The sequence below is a fragment of the Gopherus evgoodei genome, chromosome 17 (genome assembly GCF_007399415.2).
Source record: "Gopherus evgoodei ecotype Sinaloan lineage chromosome 17, rGopEvg1_v1.p, whole genome shotgun sequence".
NCBI lineage: Eukaryota > Metazoa > Chordata > Testudines > Testudinidae > Gopherus > Gopherus evgoodei.
Window position 1 is genome coordinate 5,436,520 of NC_044338.1, and position 23,943 is coordinate 5,460,462.

The 23,943-nt window shown below is 39.4% G+C and overlaps 1 protein-coding gene across 2 annotated transcripts in view; it reads left to right on the forward strand.

Moving 5' to 3' along the window:
- CLTC (clathrin heavy chain) overlaps positions 1-23,943 on the forward strand; it is a 54,156-nt gene that overhangs the window by 21,894 nt on the left and 8,319 nt on the right. For both annotated transcript variants that reach the window (XM_030537142.1, XM_030537143.1), the window contains exons 3-29: positions 1,991-2,259; positions 2,733-2,894; positions 4,138-4,251; positions 4,757-4,930; positions 7,330-7,527; positions 8,532-8,732; positions 9,843-9,995; positions 10,537-10,659; positions 11,110-11,247; positions 11,743-11,907; positions 12,074-12,254; positions 13,956-14,119; positions 16,001-16,126; positions 16,881-17,023; positions 17,547-17,781; positions 18,385-18,507; positions 18,631-18,776; positions 19,058-19,241; positions 19,771-19,963; positions 20,603-20,760; positions 21,070-21,234; positions 21,424-21,531; positions 21,726-21,893; positions 22,222-22,371; positions 22,843-22,974; positions 23,174-23,284; positions 23,550-23,720. In XM_030537142.1, the coding sequence (XP_030393002.1) occupies positions 1,991-2,259; positions 2,733-2,894; positions 4,138-4,251; positions 4,757-4,930; positions 7,330-7,527; positions 8,532-8,732; positions 9,843-9,995; positions 10,537-10,659; positions 11,110-11,247; positions 11,743-11,907; positions 12,074-12,254; positions 13,956-14,119; positions 16,001-16,126; positions 16,881-17,023; positions 17,547-17,781; positions 18,385-18,507; positions 18,631-18,776; positions 19,058-19,241; positions 19,771-19,963; positions 20,603-20,760; positions 21,070-21,234; positions 21,424-21,531; positions 21,726-21,893; positions 22,222-22,371; positions 22,843-22,974; positions 23,174-23,284; positions 23,550-23,720 (4,355 nt within the window). The remainder of the gene's footprint in view (positions 1-1,990; positions 2,260-2,732; positions 2,895-4,137; positions 4,252-4,756; positions 4,931-7,329; positions 7,528-8,531; positions 8,733-9,842; positions 9,996-10,536; positions 10,660-11,109; positions 11,248-11,742; positions 11,908-12,073; positions 12,255-13,955; positions 14,120-16,000; positions 16,127-16,880; positions 17,024-17,546; positions 17,782-18,384; positions 18,508-18,630; positions 18,777-19,057; positions 19,242-19,770; positions 19,964-20,602; positions 20,761-21,069; positions 21,235-21,423; positions 21,532-21,725; positions 21,894-22,221; positions 22,372-22,842; positions 22,975-23,173; positions 23,285-23,549; positions 23,721-23,943) is intronic.

Genomic DNA, 23,943 nt, shown 5'->3' on the forward strand with positions numbered 1-23,943 from the left:
TTTTAAAATTAAAATGCAGAGCCCCCCAGACCAGTGGGCAAGACCTGGGCAGTGTGAATGCCACTCAAAATCAGCTCACGTGCCGCCTTTGGCACATGTGCCATAGGTTGCCTACCCCTGAGCTAATCTATTAGATCTGATTAAAGTAAGGGGTTTTTCTCTTAATTTCTCATCTATTGTCCTGTATTGCTTTGGACTCAGACACTAAATAGTTACATTAATCTTTCTGATGGTTTTAATGTTGTACTCCTATTTTGTTTGCATCTCTAATGCTTTCTTGTGTATGCAGATGGTGAGTTCTCAATTTAGATTGTATTAGTTTTTGTCCTGTTCTATGAAAAGAGAATGCCAAAGTCCAAAGGCTTACAGGCTTAAAGGCTTACAGTGCATGTTACTGAATAATTAAGGTGTAAGAGCAGACAACGGCCTGCATGCTCGTCCCTAGATATTCTTTAGAGTAGCACTGAAGAGGTTAAGGAAACCATGTACTCCAAATTTAGGAAACTTACTTCAAAAAGTACCAGTTTGAAAGCTCTACAGTTGCACTTGGCCTAAAGCAGTAAACTTAGGACCCTTCAGACTTTTTATAAGCAGGATTATGACTTACAACTCAAGTCTGGTTGTTTTTTCCCTTGGTGTGCTTTGCATATTGTGTGGGATGGAAATAAAACTGGACTGTACTCTAGTTCCCTTACATAATCCCTTGTGTTAACTGTAATGCCCCATACTTGAAAAATAGCATTATGAAATGGTGCAAAACGAGACCTTGAGATTAGATGAACTGTAGTATCTCTAGCACATAACACCAAACTTCTCATTATTTGCAGTTCAGATACAGCATTCCTTAACCCCTATTTCAATCCTTATATGCCTTGGAACACGGCTATCTTGTTAGCAGAGTGACTGTCAACCAAATCAAATCTGTAGTAGACTGTCACCATGATCCATATGGGACTCCTTTCTAACCTTTAACTGAGACCTAGTTTTGAAAGTATGCAACAAACTTTTGACAGTTAGCTTTTAATAGCCACCAGTGCAAATAAAATAGCCTCTGTTTTGCATCTTACAGTAAAGATCATATAAATGTGATTAGCTAGTCCTTCACTAGTACGTGTCTATTAATAATGGGAATAGCTTGAACTTTCTGCTCTCTGCATTCCCTTGATTAGCAACTAGCTGAGCCAGAAATTTTTTGGCATGCCACTTCAAACTTTTTTTTGTTCCCCTTTAAAAGTAGCAATGATTCTTCAGCATATGCTACTGTAGAATGAATCTAAGCATTATTCTGGTGGCAGAAGGAGTAAAATGGGTGGCAGCATCATTTTGGACATGTGTATTTACCCTTCCATGTAATTCAAAACATTTGCCTTTCCCTATCCTCTGGAGCTTGCATTAGTCCCTTGTTGTGGTTCTCCCCCCTACCCTCCCTGTCCCATGTGTAGTTTATATTTATCTCTGGTCTGTTGCAGCCAAAGATCCTTTGTTTTATTAGCTTACCAACTTATAAGTGTTTTGGTTAATGAAACAGAATTACAAAAAACCTGACAGAGCCCACTTTTTGATTGTGGTTTGTTATACTTGAAACAGACATGGACATTTGACACCTAACAAGTTTCAAGAGAAATTCAACTGAATGCGTTCTTAAATATGTACCTTTAAAAATGTGGTTACCTGTAACTGATAAAACTGAAATTGTTCAGATGGTTTGTCACTTAATTAAAAAGCTGTTTCCACCATCTGTTCAAAATTGGTTAAGCAACAGCCAATTGAGAGGTCAGGGTATTTTGTACAGCTAATAACATAGCTTTAGAAATGTCTGGCTAATAGTTTAGCTTATCACTATGAATGTCATAGGCAAATGCAGTGCATTATGGCATCCTCCTAAAAGGAAGGCTAGATGCTGTCTAACTTCATAGTGCAGCTGTCATGGTATTTGAAGGGGCGACATCTACTAACTCAGCTTATTGCGTTGAACTTGTGTGTTTTTTAGCTGGGAAAACGCTTCAAATCTTTAACATTGAGATGAAGAGTAAAATGAAGGCTCATACTATGACTGATGATGTTACCTTCTGGAAATGGATTTCGCTGAACACTGTTGCACTTGTAACTGACAATGCAGTCTACCACTGGAGCATGGAGGGAGAATCTCAGCCTGTGAAAATGTTTGACCGACACTCTAGTCTTGCAGGATGCCAGATCATCAACTATCGTACAGATGCTAAGCAGAAATGGTTACTTCTGACTGGCATATCTGCACAGGTACTTAATAGTTATTGATTATACCAGTCTAGAAGGCCAAAACTTGACTGACATGCTTTTTTGTAAGCCGCATCACTTCCCTCAGTTGTAATGATATTCTGATTCCTCTCATTACAAAGACAATGAATAGTTTGATTTTTTTAGATATGCTAAGGCCAAAGACCATCTTAAACTGAGACTTAGGGGGGAGGGTACCTTAACTCTGAATGAGCTTATTTGGAGACTCTATTTTTCTTCTCCGTCCAGTGTTCAGCTGGCCATTTCAGTTTTGTATCTGTCATCATTCTGATACAATGGATTTACTGTACAATCAAATCTGATTAGCAAAAAAATTAACTAGCTTACAGAATCAAGATGCTGACTTAACTCAAACTAAACAAGAACTGTTTTTCACAGTACAATCTGCCATACTTAAGGTAGTATTGTGAGGGGGGATATGCTTTGTCACTAACTTCTCTTTACGTTTTGTTTAGCAAAATCGTGTTGTGGGAGCCATGCAGCTTTATTCTGTAGATAGAAAAGTGTCCCAGCCTATTGAGGGGCATGCAGCTAGTTTTGCTCAGTTCAAGATGGAAGGTAATGCTGAGGAGTCTACTCTCTTCTGTTTTGCAGTAAGAGGTCAAGCGGGAGGCAAGGTAAGCTCTGATTGTGGATGCTATCTACCTCATTTTGCTTAAGAATATTTAGCCTGGGAGCAAACAAGGGGTTTCAAAAAGCAACCATAGAGAGGTTAGACTACATAGTGCATGCATCGATAGACTTTCCCTGAGCTTGTTAGTGTTTGCCTTTTTTCTCCTCTGTTTTGGAAGGAAGTGCTTCCGTTATGTAGCAATCTTGTGGCTTTAAGTGATCTCTAGCCTCAAATAGCTTTTTATATGCATGTGTGTAAATCTTAACACTGCTCCTAGCAGACTCACTACCAGTTACCTTAGGTACCTGCAGATGATTCTCCAAATGGGTTATTCATGTATAATCTATATTTTTGGGGACATAGAAAACTTTAGTGATATGACTTGTTCAGATGTCCAAATATCGAAAATTTGAACTGAGGTAAGTGAAAGTTCTGGTGCTTGACTTTGAAAGTAGACCTCATACTCTTTTAGATGGCAGAGCTCTTCCTACTTAGGTTAGGGGTTTGTTACAGGAGTGGGTGGGTGAAATTCTGTGGCCTGCATTGTGCAGGAGGTCAGACTGGATGATCAAAATGTTCCCTTCTGACCTTAAAGTCTGAGTCCTGATACTGGACAGTGTTCACTTCAATTCTTAACTTTAGAGAATTCCATTAGGAGCCAAACTTGCCTTCTCAGCTATTTTTGGAATAGCAAATGAGTTCATGACTGGAACAGACTAAACTGGAAAAGAGAACTTGTCTGTTGGCTTCTGGCTGACAGTTAAATAAAACACAAACTTGCAGCTTATTACTTTGTAAGTGACTGAACTTGAATTTCTGTGCCCAATGCTGTCAGATTGGAGGTATAAGTAGAAATACACAAGCTGACAGTTAAATGGCAGTACAACTGAGTAGTCAATAATGGCTTTTCATAGCAATATTGGGGAATATGGTTACACCCAGAGTGATAGAGGAACTTCTGATGGCCTCATGAATATGGGAAGACCTGTGGCTTAATGTGATATATGAATTAACTAAGGAAAAGCTTCTGTGATCTACAGTAAGATCAGATGCCCTGATATATAGCATTCTTGTTCACACAATCTGAATTTTTTTGTAAGCTTGATAATGAGGCTCATGTGGCAGCAAACAAAGCACTTACTTTCTAATCTAACTACAGTGCCCAGTGAATTTGAGCAGCCATGCAGCTATGCAATATTTCAGAAAATATATATATTATGTATTAACTAACCTCATCTGTTGTACAGTTGCATATCATTGAAGTTGGCACACCACCAACAGGGAACCAACCATTTCCCAAGAAAGCAGTGGATGTCTTCTTTCCTCCTGAAGCACAGAATGACTTTCCTGTAGCAATGCAGGTATGGTAGATGTCCAAGACCAAGATGGAAGGATATGAGATTGACGCAGACTCTCAGGGATATGGTAATATAGCAGGATGATAAATATATACACTCCTGTGCAGCTACGGAATCTGAGGTTTTGCAAAGAAAAATACATGTCCTAAAATCCAATACATTTAATTCAGCAGAGTTTATACTTTAAGTATAATATCTCCCCCACCCCTCCAGCCTTAAACTTTGTAAGCTGTTTTAGTTGCTGATTATCCTTTCCCCTTTATAGAACAAGTATCCTGCTATTTTGATATGTAAGCCCAAATGACAATATGATGAAGTAGATATTCTGCTACTATGCTATAAAGTGCACACACACTCACTCTCAAGCACAATTCAGTAAGAAACAGTCACTTTGTGCAATCAAAACAAGTGTGCCCCTTCATGCTAACCTTTGTAACACTACAACAAATTTGAATTTAAAGCAAAGTTTTAAGTACACTGACTGTTCAACCTTACTCTTGTCTTGCAGATTAGTGAAAAACATGATGTGGTGTTTCTGATAACAAAATACGGTTACATCCATTTGTATGACCTTGAAACTGGCACCTGCATCTACATGAATAGAATCAGTGGAGAAACCATATTTGTCACTGCACCGCATGAAGCAACCGCTGGAATTATAGGAGTTAACAGAAAGGGACAAGTAAGGAAATTTTGTTCCTAGAGCACTTGACTAAGTTGTCCCAGCAAGATTAGAGTGGGAGGGGAATGGGAACAAGTGATAGTTGTGATGCCTGACAAGTATCCTCTTTACGTTTCTGTTCAAACACTCAGTCTTCTAGGAGAAACTTGCAGTATGTATCCTGACATAGGCACTTTCACTTCAAATGACTCTCTCTCTCCTTTGTGGAACAGTTTACAGACTGGCCTCTAAATGAGATACTAGGTGATAACTGATCAGAGTTCATGAATGTCTGACTAGCATCAGGTTGTGTGTGGTGGTCTTTTTGTTTTTGTTTGGGGGCGGGGAGAGACCATGTTTAACATCACTGATTATTCAAGTGCTCTACTTCTCATTGTCTAAAGCTGTCGCTAGCAGCATACCTTTTTTGGGTAGGTGAAGGTGGGCAAGAGTTCAAGCTCATAGTGGTGTCAGGTGCAGAACTCTGCCCTCCTTTTATCAAAAGGGATGGAATTAGATGCCTGAATGGTGATCATTGGTGGCTCATATCTTAAGTTCTGGTGCACAAAACAGGAAAGGCAGAAAATAGTTGTCATGTCTTAATTGGGAAGAATTGTCTATTAAAATAGACTTGAGTTTACCTATATAAAACTTGTCTGTAACTTGCGCACACCTTCTGTTGTGTGGAAAGGCAGCTTGCTGGTATAAGAATCCTTTCATTCCACCTAGCTGAACTTTTTTTTAAGTGTAATTCAGTATTTACAGTTGAAAGATAATCTGTATCAATAGTTAACATAACATGAGCTGCTGCCAGTGCTGTTCTTGAGTCCAGATCTTCCATAAAGGTGGTAAACAAAACAAGGCATTTCTCTGATGTAGATCAGGCTCTTTGGGGGAAAAACTTGTATAAAATCTTTCAGTTAGTGCTCCATGCCTGCTATATGGCACTAAAATGCAGAAACTTAAGAACTCGCTGTTTTTAAACATAAGGCAATAAACATGGTAGAATAGGAGATCTAAAAACATACCAAGTTTGAGGAATTCTGAATTACTTGAGGAGAATCTGTTTAATCCCACAATTGTATTTACCATAACTTCTCCCTCAGATTGTTTAATCTTCCCGTAAAATACTACTAGAGACATTCTCCTGGAAGCAATGAGTGGGGCAACTTTTTGGACATTACAACATCTGAATCACAAGTTGCTGTCCTTGTACATACTAGCGCACAATCTGCAGTGCTAGGTAGAGATGAGTGCTTTCTACTGAGTGGGAAGAGCTTGTAGCTATGTAACTAGCAAAATCTAGTCTAATCTCTAAATATTAGTCACTATTTCCAACTAGGGTTAGGTATAGAATGCAGATGCTGAACACTTCTACATGTAAGAAATAAAATTGATACTGACTTTGGTTTGTGCAATAGTGGTGGTCTTTGGGGCCCTAGATATAGGTTTAATTTTTTTTCAGCCTTTTGTGCTAGGAATACTGTTTTAGGTGGCTTTCTGAATCCTTGAAAGGAATAGACAATGTCAGGTCATCTTGCAGATGAATGGAAGCAGTCCAAGTCTCTTCAGAGACTCAACTAATCGTTCTGGCAAAGACGTGTGATGGAGAATGAGGTCTCCTTCCCCTCTGACTTTTTTATTTGCAGAACTATCTTAATCAGAGCAATATGTGAATGGGCTGGTTTCTAAACTCTTGTGGATGAAGATGGAGGAAATTCCCTTCAGGGGCGTTTCTTATAGCATCTAATGTTCAATGGAATTTTGGAAGGACAGACTTGCTAACTAAGCAGTAATTCTGCAGTTTTTCAATGGTATTCAGTATTTCAGTGCTGTGCACAAAGCAAACTATGGGTTCTGAACAGGTGGGCTCTGTCTGGAAACCCTAGATCTAAATGTTTGGATAGGGAAACCTCTCAAATTGACATTGCAGGCAACCAGTATATTCAGCCTTGCAATTTCAGGAGACGATTCAGTGAAATGTTTGGAAAGTTATTAAACCCTAATTCATGTGTTTACACTCTCTAGAATTATTTTTTTCATCTCCAAAAGGAGAGATGGTGGGGACCTATTGGGTAACTTAGTGCTCATCCCTCTTTGGGGTGAAGGAATTGCTTCATGGTGCTGTTGAAGTCAACTGTAGGACCAAGAAATGGGGCTTTGACTTCAGAGCTTGTCCTGCAGAAATAGCTTACCGCAGTGGCAAATACTTCCTGACATTCAGTCTAAATATTTCTCTGCTTAATCTAACTTGTTACTCCTACCTTCACCCTAAACAATTACTTTTTTTGTTGTGGCACTATATTGAAAATGCTTGCAGAATGCATCTACTCTGAGCAGCTGGTATACTTATCTTAATTGCAGCCTGAAGATGCACTGATTGTAAATGTCCCTTTTTCCCCCCTCTAAATCCAATTCAGGTGCTCTCAGTCTGTGTAGAGGAAGAGAACATAATTCCTTACATCACTAATGTACTACAAAATCCTGACCTAGCTTTGCGAATGGCTGTCCGCAACAATCTGGCAGGAGCTGAGGAACTCTTTGCCCGAAAATTCAATGCACTGTTTGCCCAGGGAAACTACTCAGAGGCAGCAAAAGTGGCAGCAAATGCACCAAAGGTAAAGTGTTGCTAAACAGATGTTTATCAAAGCTGAAAATGTATAGTTAAGCACATTCTTAACCTTTGCAAGGTTAGGTCTTCATCTGAGATGTGCACTGAAGTCAGTGATTACTCACATGGGTAAGAGTTGGAAGGATCAACATTTTGCTCTTGGAAGTAGCACTACTGAAATGGCTTGAACAGGTATGTTCACCAAAGCAATCGTCTAGAACAGACCTCTTCAGCGGACTGTTCGTACTGCAGCAGTGGACACAAATATAAAAAGTCAGGCCTTCAGCCAGACTAAATTGAAGGAACAAAGATAAGTGGGGAGAATAGTACAAGACACAAGCATAGTAATCTGGATCAAAGTTGATATTGTAGCTCTGTGTTTTATTTAAAAACAGACCTTGCAGGATTAGAGGGCACTAATTGGGTTTAAAGAAAAGGATTATGGGAGTAAGAGGAGTGAACTTCACAGTGGTAAGAGATGGGATAAGGGAGACAACCAGCAGCAAAGAATATCCAGAGTCCACATGAAATCCGAAAAGTCAAAGGCTGTAAAGGCTCCTCATGACAGTAGCTGTTCGGACTTTTACTGCTTACCCGGTGGTGGTGGTCATTCCTTTTGGCATCCAGTAGTGCCTGTTGGGCATACCGAACAGCTGCACTGCTTCTAGAATTGGAGTTTTTTTACTCTTAGTTATCAGGATAATATTTTCCAACTAGATGTTAAAGGCATCTGTACAAAACTGTCAAACTAAGGTGGAAACGTTATCTCTAATGTATCTATGCCAGTGCTGGGCTTGTACCAGAGCGCATTCAGAAATAGCTTAACTCTTCAATTGTGACACTACAGGAGAAAATGTCACTCTCGTTAGTGTAGCTACTAACCAGAGCAGGTGAAGAAATAGTTCAAACAATTCTTTGAATATGTAAGATCAGACAACCTACAGGACTGAAAACTAAAGTCACTGGGTAATGGAACTGGTGAATAAAATGCATCCCCTAACTCTTTGTAAGGGAATCCTGCGTACTCCAGACACCATACGCCGATTCCAGAGCGTTCAAGCACAGCCAGGTCAGACGTCTCCCTTGCTCCAGTACTTTGGAATTCTGCTAGACCAAGGTCAGCTGAACAAATATGAATCCTTGGAACTCTGCAGGCCAGTGCTTCAGCAGGGACGCAAACAGCTTCTGGAGAAATGGTTAAAAGAGGATAAGGTAAAGCTGCAGTGCATGTGTGGTTTTTAAATAATTTGGGGTAATCTGTACTAGTAACAGTCATGTCATGGCCACTGGAAGGACTGAGACCTATATCCTGCACAAAAATCAGTAATGTGACTTTGTGGGATGTTTTGTGGTAGAATATTTTTTTTTCCACCCCCTTAAATGTAGGACAGACAGTGTTTCAGTGTAAACAATACATCTCCATGATACTTTTTACATTAATCTACTACCCACTGACAGACACTGACAACTGTTTCTACTTCCGAAGGCTCAGGGCGGAGTAAAGGCGGGAGTGTGTGTGAAGAATATAATTTAAGTGTCCCTTCAAAGACTTCCCTCTTCCCTATTTCTGAGCAACTTTTTATATTCAAGGCCCTTGTCATGCTTACTGTGACTCATGCTATGCTGTGGGCAGGGACACTTCCCCCCCCCCCAGCCACTCCTTAATTAGCTGGAGAGAGATGACACTAATGATGTAAGCCAGTCCTCCTCACAATGCTGAACAAGTACACTCTTGCCCCAATTTAGAACAACCAGAACAAGAATTTTAATGCAGACCTACTGGATCATTGCCAGTTGACTCTAATCTGACTCTATCAACTGGGATTTTTATATAAATCTCACTTAGTGGTGCTAATCAAACCTGGAGGATAGAGGGAATAAAATCCAAAGGCAAACTGAAAAATGATCCAATTTATGCTGAAGTAATAAGGATACACAGGTGTTCCTTAATCCTATCATAGGTTGAGATTTAAGGAAAGTAGCCCTGAAATATTTTTGTAATGCTAAAACTTTGGCCCATGAACAATGACCAACTAGGATGCATTTTTTCATAAAGGAACTTAACAGTTAAGTCCACAGTTACTGGAAAATACTTTGACATCTCTTCAACCTGCTATATGTATATATGAAAATTGTTATCCCAGCACTATCCATGAATGCGCCTTTAGACCTAGAATATAGATTCATAGATTCATAGACTCTAGGACTGGAAGGGACCTCGAGAGGTCATCGAGTCCAGTCCCCTGCCCTCATGTAGATCTGCCTTCATCCAGTCTACATTTATTAAAATGAGTTATTCTTAACTATATTCTTTCTAAACAGTTGGAGTGTTCAGAAGAATTGGGAGATCTAGTGAAGTCTGTGGACCCTACATTGGCACTTAGTGTCTATCTAAGAGCTAATGTTCCTAACAAGGTCATTCAATGTTTTGCTGAAACAGGACAAGTCCAGAAGATTGTTCTGTATGCTAAGAAGGTGAGACTGTGCTAACTACATATTGATAACATTTGAAATTGTAAACCCTACTGCATTCAGGAGCACAAATTAAGGGGAACTACTTGGGTTTAAGAAACAGACTTAAAGCAAAACTTCCAAAATATGCTAAATTAGCCACTTTGTGTTTTTAAAGTGTTCCACTATGATATAATTTTTGTTCTCATAGGATATCTATTTTTCCAGAACATTTAGCTATATATGAAATATTGCATTCAAGACTATCCTTTTAATTGAAAACTTACACTTTGGTCTGCTACTTAAAAGGGGGTATGTGGCACTCGAGTTAAAATCTTGATTGATCCACTGACAGATCTTGGGCAACATCTCCATGCTTGTCTACCCATGTAGCTCTTTTACATTCCCCACACAGATGGGAAAAGTGCTTTGAGATATAAATGAAGAATCTACACTCATTTGGATAAGAACTGATGCTTTCATGTAGCTGCTCCTTGGCTTTGTATCAAACTTTTTACTTAACTTCTCTTGAAGCACTAACTCTTGATTGTGGCTACTTTTACAGGTTGGATATACTCCAGACTGGATTTTCCTGCTGAGGAATGTAATGCGAATCAGCCCTGACCAAGGACAGCAGTTTGCTCAAATGCTAGTTCAGGATGAAGAACCCCTTGCAGATATCACACAAGTAATAACTTCTTAAATACCTTGCAAATCTTAAGACTGTTAAGCAAATGAGTTGGGATTCATTCTTGCCACTTACAGCTGCCTGTGGAGAAAGGGTATTAAATTGCCTCCTGAAGATGTGGCTTTTCAAAATTAAATTTTCTAACACTGAAAAGCAATTTAAATAGGTAAGCTAAGCTTGTTTCAGCAGTGTTTCCAAGAAGTGATAGCTCAGGTACTTGGCTCTGCCTTGTGAGGTTTCAAGCATAACCTGTTAGTTGAAATTCCTTGTCCTCATGAGGAGGCAATCATACTCTTACAAGAACATGAGATGAGTGCTCCCACTGTCTGGGATAATACTAGTAAAATCAAGCTAGATCTCATGACTGCATCTAAACTTGTTCACTTCTTGAATGGAATGTTTTAACTTAAAGTAGTACTGCAGTTCTAAACTTTTTTTTTACCCCTCCAGATTGTGGATGTTTTTATGGAGTACAACCTAATTCAGCAGTGTACTGCCTTCTTGCTGGATGCATTGAAGAATAACCGCCCTTCTGAAGGTCCCCTACAAACACGTTTACTTGAGATGAACCTCATGCATGCACCTCAGGTATGTCCTATGGATGTCCTCAAACTCAGTTGAACAGGTTTTTGTATCTTGTAGCCAGACTTCCATCAGCATAGGTATAATTTTAGAGGACATTGTAGTAGCTTCTGGGTTTCTACTTAGCTTAATATCTGACTAGATACACTTTAAACTCAGTGAAAACAGTAACTTTTTGCCTAGAACTAATTATTTAAAAGGTTTTTTGTTCCCTGTTCTGTAGCTAGGATCTACATATTCCAGGTCTAACAACTCTCATGCCCCCCAAAAATCTGGACCTGGCTCCAAAGTTCATGCCTAGAAACCTACTGTTCACCTTGGCTCTAATTCTAGTATCCTAAGTGATCTCTTTAAAATAGTTACAGGATCTTCTGTAGTTTTAGTTCAAGACCTCATTCTGATTTGGGGTAGTAAGTCTTCCTGATGAGTCGTCATGCATAATCCAATGTACAACTCCAGAACTAGAATAAACTGTCTTGTTCCAACTGTCTCTCTTTATAGGTTGCAGATGCTATCTTGGGAAACCAGATGTTTACCCACTATGACAGGGCTCACATTGCACAGCTCTGTGAGAAAGCTGGCCTGCTGCAGAGAGCATTAGAACACTTCACTGACTTGTATGATATCAAGCGTGCAGTAGTTCACACTCATCTTCTCAACCCTGAGGTACAGAATCCAAAATCTTATATAGCTTTGGCTAGCTTACCTTCCAGGATCTTAAAATTATCACACTGCTTGCAGTGTATCTTTCAAATTGCAGTATTTAGGCAGCTTTAAAATTAGTGTGTTAATATTTATATGGAGAATCTTTGTAATCTTCCTATCTCTCTAGTGGCTGGTGAATTATTTTGGCTCCCTATCAGTAGAAGACTCTCTGGAGTGTCTGCGTGCCATGCTTTCTGCTAATATTCGTCAAAACCTGCAGATTTGTGTTCAGGTAGCTTCAAAATACCATGAACAACTGTCAACACAGTCACTTATTGAGCTCTTTGAGTCTTTTAAGAGCTTTGAAGGTAAGATGCAATAGGAATACTTTGTTTAGCACTACTTCACTTTCTTAAACATAAGTATCTATTATACTGCAGATGTAATAGTCTGTATGCTAATGTGTACAGGAGTGTTTGAGTCCATTTGGCAACCTGATAGACATTAGAAAGTTTCGCATTTGTAGGGCTTGTCTGACCCTCCAAAAGCAAGAGTTCAAGAAGTCTGTCTGAATCTGCCATTTTGACTACTTCACTGTCCAGTTGCACTGCTGCCATGAAACTTCTTGGGTAAACTATTTTAGTTAAGTAGATTCTTGTTGGAGGCCTTTAGAACAGGGACTCCTAAAAGGATCTCCATAGGGACAAGGGCAGTGTGTGTGTCTGCATCAAATTTATATACTTGAAGTAGCTGCCAGCTCTCCTACCGTTTTTTAATGCTTTTCTAAACTGTCTCTACTGGTGGCTATTCATATTTAGAGATTAGTTCTATATATTTGTATCTCCTCTACACTCTCACCCTCTTGGTAGTTAGTTTAGCCATTCCCAATCTATTTTTCAGCCCTTTCTGACTGAATTTTTATCCACTTTCAGCATCTATACAGGGTGGGGGGAAATATCCTAAATGGCATAAGTGGTACTGCAGATTTTGATTGGCCTGTTGCAACTCCAAGTGGACTGTTGGGATAGGAATAGATGGAGACATTAGCTGTTGGAAAGCTTTTCAGTCTGACTTTCCTTGTATTAGGGAATATCTTGCCTTTGCCATATAGGTGAACAGGGTCCCCTTTCAAAGCTGCTTTCTGTGTAAAAGCCCTGTAGCTAAACAGCATTGCCCAAAAACTCACTATCAAGCATTGGCCTTTTGGCCATTTGTTTCAGCGAGACTTAAGCTTTCTCGCACAAGTATTTTTCTTAACTGACATGGCAGTTGCTTTACGCATGTAATTGTTAAATAACACTTGACCTTAATCCATCTTTGTGTGGCCTGTAGCTAGCTATCACTGCTCTGCTCAGCTCTACACTGCATTTGAGGGAGGTCAAGTAAGGAGTGTTAACTGTTTGCACAGCAGGATCAAACTTTGTGCAAGAGACGTTAGATACATGGCAAAACTGAGCTAACTGAATATTGCACACTTATAAATGTGTACTTACCAGGGAGCATCTTGGAAGCAGAGCTGCCTAATACTTTTCCAAAGTAAGACATGTATTCATCCTCTCAACTGCATGGGGAAATTAGAAATGGAAGTGAATGTATTTCAGTTGGCATACTTGGACCATGATTCAGCCACAGCTTGAGTGTAGAGGATCAGTGATGGCCCAAAGTGAAGGGAGGCATGACTCTTCCTAACCAGACTCGAGTATAAAGCTTCAGTTACTTGCCTGGAGCAGATGGACTTGTGTAATATATGCCCTAGGGAGAGGGATGATTTGTGACTTTGCTATTGCTTGCATTGCTCCAAAGAGCCTGGAACTCCCTTCTGTGCATGCCGTCTCAGTTGCTGAAGAGATTACAGTACTGCACTTCAGCTACATTTCCACTTCTCTGTGTGGTGGTCCACCCACTGTTTAGCTTCTCCAGTTTAAATATGTCTACTTGGGTATCCCATGGCTACTCTGCTGCAGTCTGAGACTTAGGAGAAGTCCTTTGAGCAAACTGTATCACATAATCAACTTTGTCTTCATACCAAATAAAAATCAATTAATATGGAGTCTCTTGTTTTCCTTAAGGTCTCTTTTATTTCTTGGGCTCAATTGTAAACTTCAGCCAGGACCCAGATGTGCACTTCAAATATATCCAAGCTGCATGCAAGACAGGGCAAATTAAAGAAGTAGAACGAATCTGCAGAGAGAGCAACTGCTATGATCCAGAACGTGTTAAAAACTTCCTCAAGGTAGAGTCTGATTAGCACTACAGTATTTTTCTATTTTACAGCAGGATTGCTTGTTACTTATCACTACTTAGTGATGTAACCTAATGGGAGTAGATATCTTGAACAGAAACTCTGGATTGCACATACACATATGAAAGTCCAAAACAAAGTTCTTAATCGGTCTCCATATGAGAAACATTCTGTAATATATGAAAGATGAATGCTGTTCCTCAGGTCGCATGTGCATCCATAAGTCAGCAGATACTATCTGTATTGGAGGATACTGCTGAGCCAGTCTGTTTTCCCTAGCATCTTGGAGGTGGACACATTGAATAAACTTAACTTCAACATACAATGCCAGTTGAATTTAATTACATGAGCTATGAATGGAAAAAGTTGTCTCCTTCCCCTCACGAATGTTGTAATCTCAAATCCCATTTCAGTTTCTTACTACTACAGGATAACAATTCTGTGAAAATTAGTACTAGAGAACTAGTGGTATCCATAACCTGAAATCAGAGCAAATCTTCATACATGGCATCTTTACATCCTCAAACCTGAAGTTGAAAATCAGTAGCCAGTTGACATTGTTACAGTGTCTATAGACATGTCAGTCAATACTGCTAGCTAAGGTTGTTTCTAAACAGACTTGCCAGAGAATCAGCCTTCATCTGGGAACATTTCCTGCCTTCACATTTTTTCCTGGTTGTATAGCCATTTAGTGGTGTGACAGCAAAATCTATTAAATAACATAATACACCTATTGCTACTTAACACTTCTCACATCTGTTGTGCAGAAAAACTGATTAATGTCCCAGAAAATAAACTCAGAGAAATGTTGCTATTATTGGGGGGAAGGGTTTTGTGTGTAACTCAGCAGTCTTTCTATTGACAACACATTATCCTCAATGAATGGCTACTGTGTCAACAAATTCCTGATGGAAGCTGTTGTTTTTTGTGCTGTTCCTTGTGTCTGTGGAATGTGCAGGACATGTACCAGGTAAATCCGCCCCCGATTAGGTCTCCCCCCATCTGTCAACTCCTTCAGTGTCAATTTGTATGTAGAATTACATTCTGGGATGTGCATGTTAAACCACTCTAGTAGCTGGGTCTGACAAGGCTGATTCTTCAGGGTACTCTAAACATACAGTATTTGGCTCCCACTCTAGACATGTTGCCCTTTGCCAGATAATTTTGGGGCATTCATTCCCAAAGGTCTTTGGACATACAGGCTACTGATGCATGCTCTGATTTTTTTTTTTGACCTCTGCAGTCACAAGTAAGTGATGCAACAATGTGGTAGTTGGGTAGGTTCCTGAGATGGATGTGACTCTGCACAGGTATCCTAGTTAAACTCTGAAACAGTGGGTTCCTTGCAGATACCAGAGATTCTTCAGATTAAGGTGTGAGGTGAGAAATGAGCTCAATCATGCATATCTGGTCGTCTCACAAGTGACTGAGACCACATCATCCTTAAAATGGTTTTGTTAGACTCCTGTTGCGATCCCAGAGTGTTAATCCTGCACGCTGAACACCAGTGGCAGTTCACACGTGCTGAAGTATAGCTTAGATTCATAATACTTGTTGTCCTGTGTTGTAAAGCTGTTTTGTAGATGTGGGTGTGCCAAGGACTAGTGACTGACATTTCAGATGGGTTTGTGCTCTAGGTATTATAAACTGGTGTAAACCTTGACAATTCACTGTGTGCATGGCTTCAAAGAACTGGGAACAATAGTAACATGCTGTCAGGTAAATTAGTTTAGGAAACCAAAACAGCTGAAATTTAAACAGTAAACTATCTCTGAATCACAGACTGGTCTCCTCCTCAGACTTGCCTCATTTATTAACGCTCTCCAGCTTTTAATGTAACTCTCATAGCTCTGCTTTTTTTTCTTTTTGCAGGAAGCAAAACTGACTGACCAGTTACCACTGATCATTGTATGTGATCGCTTTGACTTTGTCCATGACCTCGTGCTGTACCTGTATAGAAATAACCTCCAAAAATATATTGAGATTTATGTACAGAAGGTAAGAGCCAAATGTCCAGAAGGACTTAAAAGCTTCTGTCCAAATGGCTTGATACAGTCTCATACAGTTTCTTTTCACAAGGACTGTCCATAGCTACAAACACATGCAATATCAACACCACAAAACTCAATCTAAATCACTTCAAACAGACTTCCAAGTTTGCTATCAGAATTGGAGAGGATGTTAACCATGTAACTTCCTTTGTGCTCTCAACAAATAGCTATATAATCTCCTATGTGATAAATTGGTTCTGCTTCTGGCGACCTTAGTATTGAAAACAGACCCTTTTCTGGGAAGGAGGGTTCAACCTTCAAAATATTGTGATTTGACTCTTCATTATTTATTCCTTCTGTTTTGTACAACAAACAGTTTCCCCTCCATGAAAGCTAATGGAGCTGCTGCATTTGAGGGGAATGCCACAATGGCCTAACATACCTTTCTTTCCCTGTAAGAATGAGAATAGCACACTACATAGTTCACTTACTTAGCCCTGTTGCTGAAGTCTGAGGAAGTTTGTAAGTTCTTGCCAATCTTCACATGATTGAGGCAGATGCTTTGGATTTCTCAACTGGTCATAGTCTTCAAGAGCTTGTCTGGAGTCCTGGTAGGGAAAATGAAGCAGGCCCACTTGAAGTTGAACAATATTCTAGCAATTCTCATTCATGGAAATGGATTTCTCAGGGAAGGAAGATGCAATACCTCCATGGTTTGGTACTCCAATTTGTCACTTGAGTAAAGTGTTCTTGTTGCTTAGGTGAATCCAAGCCGTCTGCCTGTTGTAATTGGGGGATTGCTTGATGTGGATTGCTCTGAAGATGTGATAAAGAACTTGATCCTTGTTGTGAGAGGTCAATTCTCCACTGATGAGCTTGTTGCAGAAGTAGAAAAAAGAAACAGGTATCCAACTCCACAAATAACAGTCTCTGTACATGGTTTTGAATTGGGGCTAATGTTTGTTCCCTCAGAATAAACTTTTACTGAATAAACAATTTCTGATTGTTAGGCCCTAGGCTTTAACCACAAGCTATCTGAAAAGGGGAAAGGGTTTAGACCTTCATTAGGCTACTGCATTTACAGTGATTTTAAATTATAAAAGACAAATTATAGCCTTGTGACAAGTTTCTCCCTTAGCTTCCAATAGTGTCCTGTATGGGACACTGGGGAGCTAATGGAAAAGAATAGATTATCTTTAATTGTAGACTCTTGAGGTGCATCTGGATGCTTTGGCATTGCAATTAAGACTTAATGGAGGTAGCTTTTGGTTTTTGGCATTCAGCTAATTTGATAGCTTTCAATAAAGAAAACTATAGATAAATACTCCTTCTACCATTGTGTGTAATGCCTTCAGGAAGAAACTGGGGAGGTCTCTGGGTTGGGTAGATCCTGCAGGTTTGTTTAATAAAACTTATTTTTGTTCTAGGCTAAAACTGCTTCTTCCATGGTTAGAAGCAAGAATTCATGAGGGTTGTGAGGAACCTGCTACTCATAATGCACTGGCCAAAATCTACATAGACAGCAACAACAACCCGGAAAGATTTCTGCGTGAGAATCCCTACTATGACAGCCGTGTTGTGGGGAAGTACTGTGAGAAGAGAGATCCTCATTTGGCATGTGTGGCTTATGAGCGTGGGCAGTGTGACTTGGAGCTTATTAATGTGCGTATATCCAGTGAGTTCAGGGAAAATGGGGTGGAATCGCCCACAAAGTAAAACTACTTGAGTGATCTTGGAAGAGATTTTATGCATTATTCCAACAAACTTTAGCTTCAAAAGCAGAAGTTACAAGTGGGAATTAACTGGCATAAGTATAGCACCATGAACTTTTTAAATGTTTAAAAAAAAAGGCATGTCCCTGTTTAATCAGATTAATTTAGATGAAAAAGTAAACTCTTCCAAGGATCTGATCCAAATTTGAAAGCTGTGAGATTCCTTTGAACTACCACAGTGACTGTGTGTTGTGGAAAGTCCTCAGATTTCTGGTGTAAATCTTGAAATGAGCTTTACTTGCTGCCAAATTCAAACCACATAATTAGAAATTAACTTGTTTTCCCCAGTCCCAAGATTTGGAGGTAAACACTTAAAAAAAAAAAAAAAAAAAAAAAGTGCTTATCGAAGTATGTTTCACCCTGGCTTAGCACAAGGGGTTGGACTAGATGACCTCTAAGGTCCCTTCCATCCTTACATTTCTATGAATCTATTAAAGATTTGCTTTAAGTAACTTCAGATGACTTCACTTATCTACTTTTTTTTGTCATTTAGGTATGCAATGAAAACTCCCTCTTCAAGAGCCTCTCACGTTACTTAGTTCGCCGTAAGGATCCTGAATTGTGGGGGAGTGTACTGCTGGAAAGCAATCCTTACAGAAGACCACTTATTGACCAGGTATAGTCTCCTTCAAACTTCCTACTACATGTAACATAATGACAGAACAAGCTCTAATTGAAGGTGAAATATTTGCAACTTGCTGACTATAGCTTCTCCATGGCTTGACTTTTCTATCTATAGGTTGTGCAGACTGCATTGTCTGAGACACAGGACCCCGAAGAAGTGTCTGTTACTGTAAAAGCTTTCATGACTGCTGATCTTCCCAATGAGCTCATTGAACTGCTGGAGAAAATAGTTCTTGATAACTCAGTGTTCAGTGAACACAGGTGGGTGTAAAGTTCTAAACCATACATAGGAAGCTACAGTAAACTTCACGGAGGCCATCTAGCTCTGTGCTGGGGCTTGCTGCAGTAAAAATTCCAGCTGCTTTGGGGAGTAAACATAACTTTAGGTTCACTCTTTTTGGTTTGGGGATTAGAGTTTAGAATGGGGAAGTTCTTGGATTTGAGTTTCAATACAGTATTCGCCTCTAACAATAGCCAGTGGATTTTATTCCGTGAAGTAACTGACTCAGCACTCATTAATAGCCTTGTCTATTTCTTACTAGGAACCTGCAAAACCTCCTCATTCTCACAGCTATTAAAGCTGACCGTACTCGTGTCATGGAATATATTAACCGTCTGGATAATTATGATGCTCCAGATATTGCTAACATTGCTATCAGTAATGAACTTTTTGAGGAGGCTTTTGCCATCTTCAGGAAATTTGATGTCAACACTTCAGCTGTGCAGGTATCATAAATTCTAGTCTGATTCTCCAATTAGGAAATCTTGAAGCTCTTGAGACAGCATAAAAGCCTGTATGGTGGAGTGTGCTGCTGGCTCTGATGTGCATCTTTTTTGAAGTGGACTACCAGCAGTAGCATCCCCTTCCAAAGATGACAGGGCAGTCACCTTCCTATTGCTTCCTGGCTTATCTAGTTTCTCTTTCTACTACTGAAATTTGGTCTCAGCTTTGATTATACAAGCCTTGAGTGTTGAAATCAGAGCTACACAGCTGCATTTAGACTTCAGCCATATTCTGCTTATGCATTCTTAGACTTGCCCCTTAAGTTTCTTTCAGAAGGTGGAAGAGAAGTTAGCAGTTATTGGGAGAGTCATGCTGAGCATTAGTGAGACTGGATCTCAAAGAACCAACAAAACTTAATTACTCTCTGGTCTAAAGGAAAAAACAAACTAATGTGTTGGGTGCAACCCATTAGTTGTCTTAAAACCTAAGATTAACTTTCTGTACTGATGGTGACTGATGCTATTTCCTCAGGTATTGATTGAACACATTGGAAACCTGGATCGTGCTTATGAATTTGCCGAACGCTGCAATGAGCCTGCTGTGTGGAGTCAGCTTGCTAAAGCCCAGCTTCAGAAAGGGATGGTAAAAGAAGCCATTGACTCCTACATTAAAGCAGATGATCCTTCCTCTTACATGGAAGTTGTTCAAGCTGCCAATGCTAGCGGTAGGTTTTCCAGTTTATTGTCTAACTGAATCTTCTGTGCTGTTCTGGTATGTTGGGATATCTGAAGTTTAATCTAAGCATGTCAGCCATTAGTCATTTAAATGAAACTACAGTCTGTTATGAGTAGCACTAAATTCTGCTGAACTAGAGAAATGTGTTTGATCTTGTGTATGTCTTGTATCATAATACTTAAAAATCAAAGAGCAAAAACTCAGGTTGATAGTATCAAATGAACATATCACTGCTAGCTCCTCATAGTCTTTACTGCCCTCTCCTGGTCAGCTGTTCTAGCTGCAGAGTTAAATTTTCCCTAGGCTTCTGAATTCTGTGCAGTGAGAATTGCATTTAACAACTCTAACAATAGTAAGTAAAATGCAAGTTAACTGATAGAGCTCTAACTGTTTCCTGTAGTCAAGGGGAAACACTTAGATCATTGTAGTCTCTAGCATGAGAGGCCGGCCACTCATAGTGGCAAATTCTTTACTTTAGCCAGGACCAAGGTATGTTTGCTACCTGCAGAAGCTGTCATTGTAAAACTAACTTACTGGAGCAAATGTCCAGTCCTGTTCATTCTCTTAAAATATAGGTGATGCAGTCATGAGAAGTTTACTATTTCTAATGTAAGGTTTCTTCACCTAGGAAACTGGGAAGAGCTGGTGAAATACCTACAGATGGCACGCAAAAAAGCCCGAGAGTCCTATGTGGAGACAGAACTCATTTTTGCTCTTGCTAAAACAAATCGTCTAGCTGAGCTGGAAGAATTCATAAATGGACCTAATAATGCTCACATACAGCAAGTGAGTTTCTGCTCTTGGTTCCTTAGCTGTCATGGTAATAGGATTTGGGGGTTCAGCCAACAAGAATGCCAAGCATTTATTGGGTTTAATGCAATGTAGTTCTTCAAGAAGTCTTAAAAAATACAAATAACTTGAGGCAGAGCTGACTTTATCTAATAGCTTTTAGCCATGACTAGCTAGTGGCTAGAACTTGCTCAGACTTGGGGATGGATCTAACTTGAGAAATATCTCAGAATAAAATCCATTTGTCACTATACAAAATTCTATTAGTGTTAAGTACTTGAGACTAATGTTTAAACTTAATCTTAGGTTGGTGATCGCTGCTATGATGAGAAGATGTACGATGCTGCTAAGCTATTGTATAATAACGTGTCAAACTTTGGCCGTTTGGCATCCACATTGGTTCACCTAGGTGAATACCAAGCAGCTGTTGATGGTGCTCGGAAAGCAAACAGCACTCGAACATGGAAAGAGGTAAATTACCTTGTCTTAAGAGTTCAGCTCAGGAACATATCCAAAGGAGGTTTGCCTCTGAGATCTTACTGATAGTGTTTATTTAAATCCTAATATACCTATGTTGACAAGACTCTTCAGTATACAATTGGATAGAGCTGTGCTTTTCATAAACTGGACAAAACTTAATTGTTATCCCCTGAATTTCAGGTTTGCTTTGCATGTGTTGACGGGAAAGAATTCCGTCTAGCCCAGATGTGTGGACTTCATATTGTAGTGCATGCAGATGAATTGGAAGAGCTCATCAACTATTACCAGGTAATGAAGAGAACGTACTAGATACTCCTGATTCTAATGCTACTGAAAGCATCAACCAAAACATACCTATACAGATGCTGTTGTAACTCAGTGTTACAGAATCACCTCTGCTTCAAACTTGGCATACTGTCTTTTATTCATTTAGTACTTAACTTCTTGCTACAGCTGGTCTTTAACTGTACCTGTCTTTTAAGGATCGTGGATACTTTGAAGAGCTGATAACTATGTTGGAAGCAGCACTGGGACTTGAGCGTGCCCACATGGGGATGTTTACAGAGCTAGCAATTCTCTACTCCAAATTCAAGCCTCAGAAGATGAGGGAGCACTTGGAACTATTCTGGTCCAGAGTCAACATTCCCAAGGTAACAGTCTCGAAACTATGTGAAGTGTCTTTAAGCAGTTCTGGACAGCTAATAAAAGTACAAGATTTTCACACTTAATAAAACCACCTGATCTATTAAGCTTCAACACTAATGAAATACCAAGATGAAAGTAAATCAGTGCTCTGAAGTTGTGTTGGATTTCAAATCTGAAAGAGTGCTGAAAGCTATTGATGACAGACCGCAGGTTGAAAACCACTTGCTTGTGTTATGCAGGAGGTCAGACTAGATTATCATGGCCCCTTCTGGCCTTAAATGTATGTATTTGATCTATTAAATTTGTGTTTAAACACTTAAATTCTGTGTACAGGTTCTAAGAGCTGCAGAACAAGCCCATCTTTGGGCAGAGCTGGTGTTCTTGTATGATAAATATGAAGAGTATGATAATGCCATCATCACAATGATGAATCACCCAACAGATGCATGGAAAGAAGGACAGTTTAAAGATATCATCACCAAGGTACTGCCTGATCCTGTGAGAGAAATGCCTCTTTAAAGACAACACAGTTCTGCATGTTTTATTTGTATTGTAGCTAATGGTCTTATTAGAAGCTATCCTAGCTTAAAAACTGGTACTAGTTTCAGCATAACTTTTTTCCCCTCTACATCACTATCTTAAGCTTATGTCAGGGACCCTGGATACATGGTAAAATGCCAAGTAGACTTACAGTGCCACAAATGATTGATTGTTTGGATTACCCTTTGAAGATTTCTGTGCTATTTGATTAAATATAAAAGGAAATTGAGTACACTGAGCAAATCTGAGATATCTAAAGCAAAATTTCTTAATGCTGGTAGGCATATTTCAGGTAGCTTTACCTCTAATGAAAATAAGATGCTTGTGAACCAGAAAAACCCATGCAGAAAATATATAAACCCCATAGAACAAGTATGTAAAGATCTATTAAATGATCGTCTCTGCTGTCTCTAGGTGGCGAATGTGGAGCTGTATTATAAAGCAATCCAGTTTTATTTGGAATTTAAACCCCTGTTGCTCAATGATCTGCTGATGGTGCTGTCTCCCCGGCTGGATCATACTCGTGCTGTAAACTTCTTCAGTAAGGTAATTTGACTTTATTTTCCTATAATTATGAAAGATTTTACAAGTGGAGATGAAGCATTTGGCTACATTTTAAAGGTTTTTGACTCCAGTTGAGTAAATGACAGTGAATGTTTGTCGCAGATAGCACACTATAAGCTTGTAGATGTATGTGGCTATATTCAGGATTCTCATGTCAAAACTACTTCTTCTTCTCTTAAAGACTAAACAGCTTCCACTTGTTAAACCCTACTTGCGCTCAGTTCAAAACCACAACAACAAATCAGTGAATGAGTCTCTGAATAATCTCTTCATTATAGAAGAGGACTATCAGGTAGGCTTTTTTAAATTTTGTGCCTTGTTGTTTAAAACCTTTCTTTTGTGCATGCTAATTAGTATAGATAACAAACTGGTGTAACTATGCATCCACTAGCTGCAATAACAAAGACTGCAGGATTGCTTAATATCTGAAAATCAGCTCAAAAGTTTGAGCAAAGGAACTCTGCGAGCAGTTCAAATGTTATCTAAAACATAAATTGATTGACCTTTTCTGGTACATGGTTAAGCACTGAGGTTTGACTAGTTCTATTCTAATTCAGGCTCTTAGGACCTCTATAGATGCCTATGACAACTTTGACAACATCTCCCTTGCTCAGCGTTTGGAGAAGCATGAGCTGATTGAGTTCAGAAGAATTGCTGCATATCTCTTTAAAGGCAACAATCGCTGGAAACAGAGTGTAGAACTTTGCAAGAAAGACAGACTATACAAGGTAACAGACTGGAAAATATAACACTTACAGCTATGCAGACCTATGTTCACATGGCTTTAATACTAGTATCTGTGATCCTACCCCCTCTGATAGTATTACTATAATGCACTTAAGCTGTTTTTGCATCTTGGAAGCCTAAATCCCCAAGATAATGTTGTGAGGTGTGGCTTTATTTTGGAATGGCTCATTACTGCTTTGACCAAACTTGGTATGCCTAGCATAG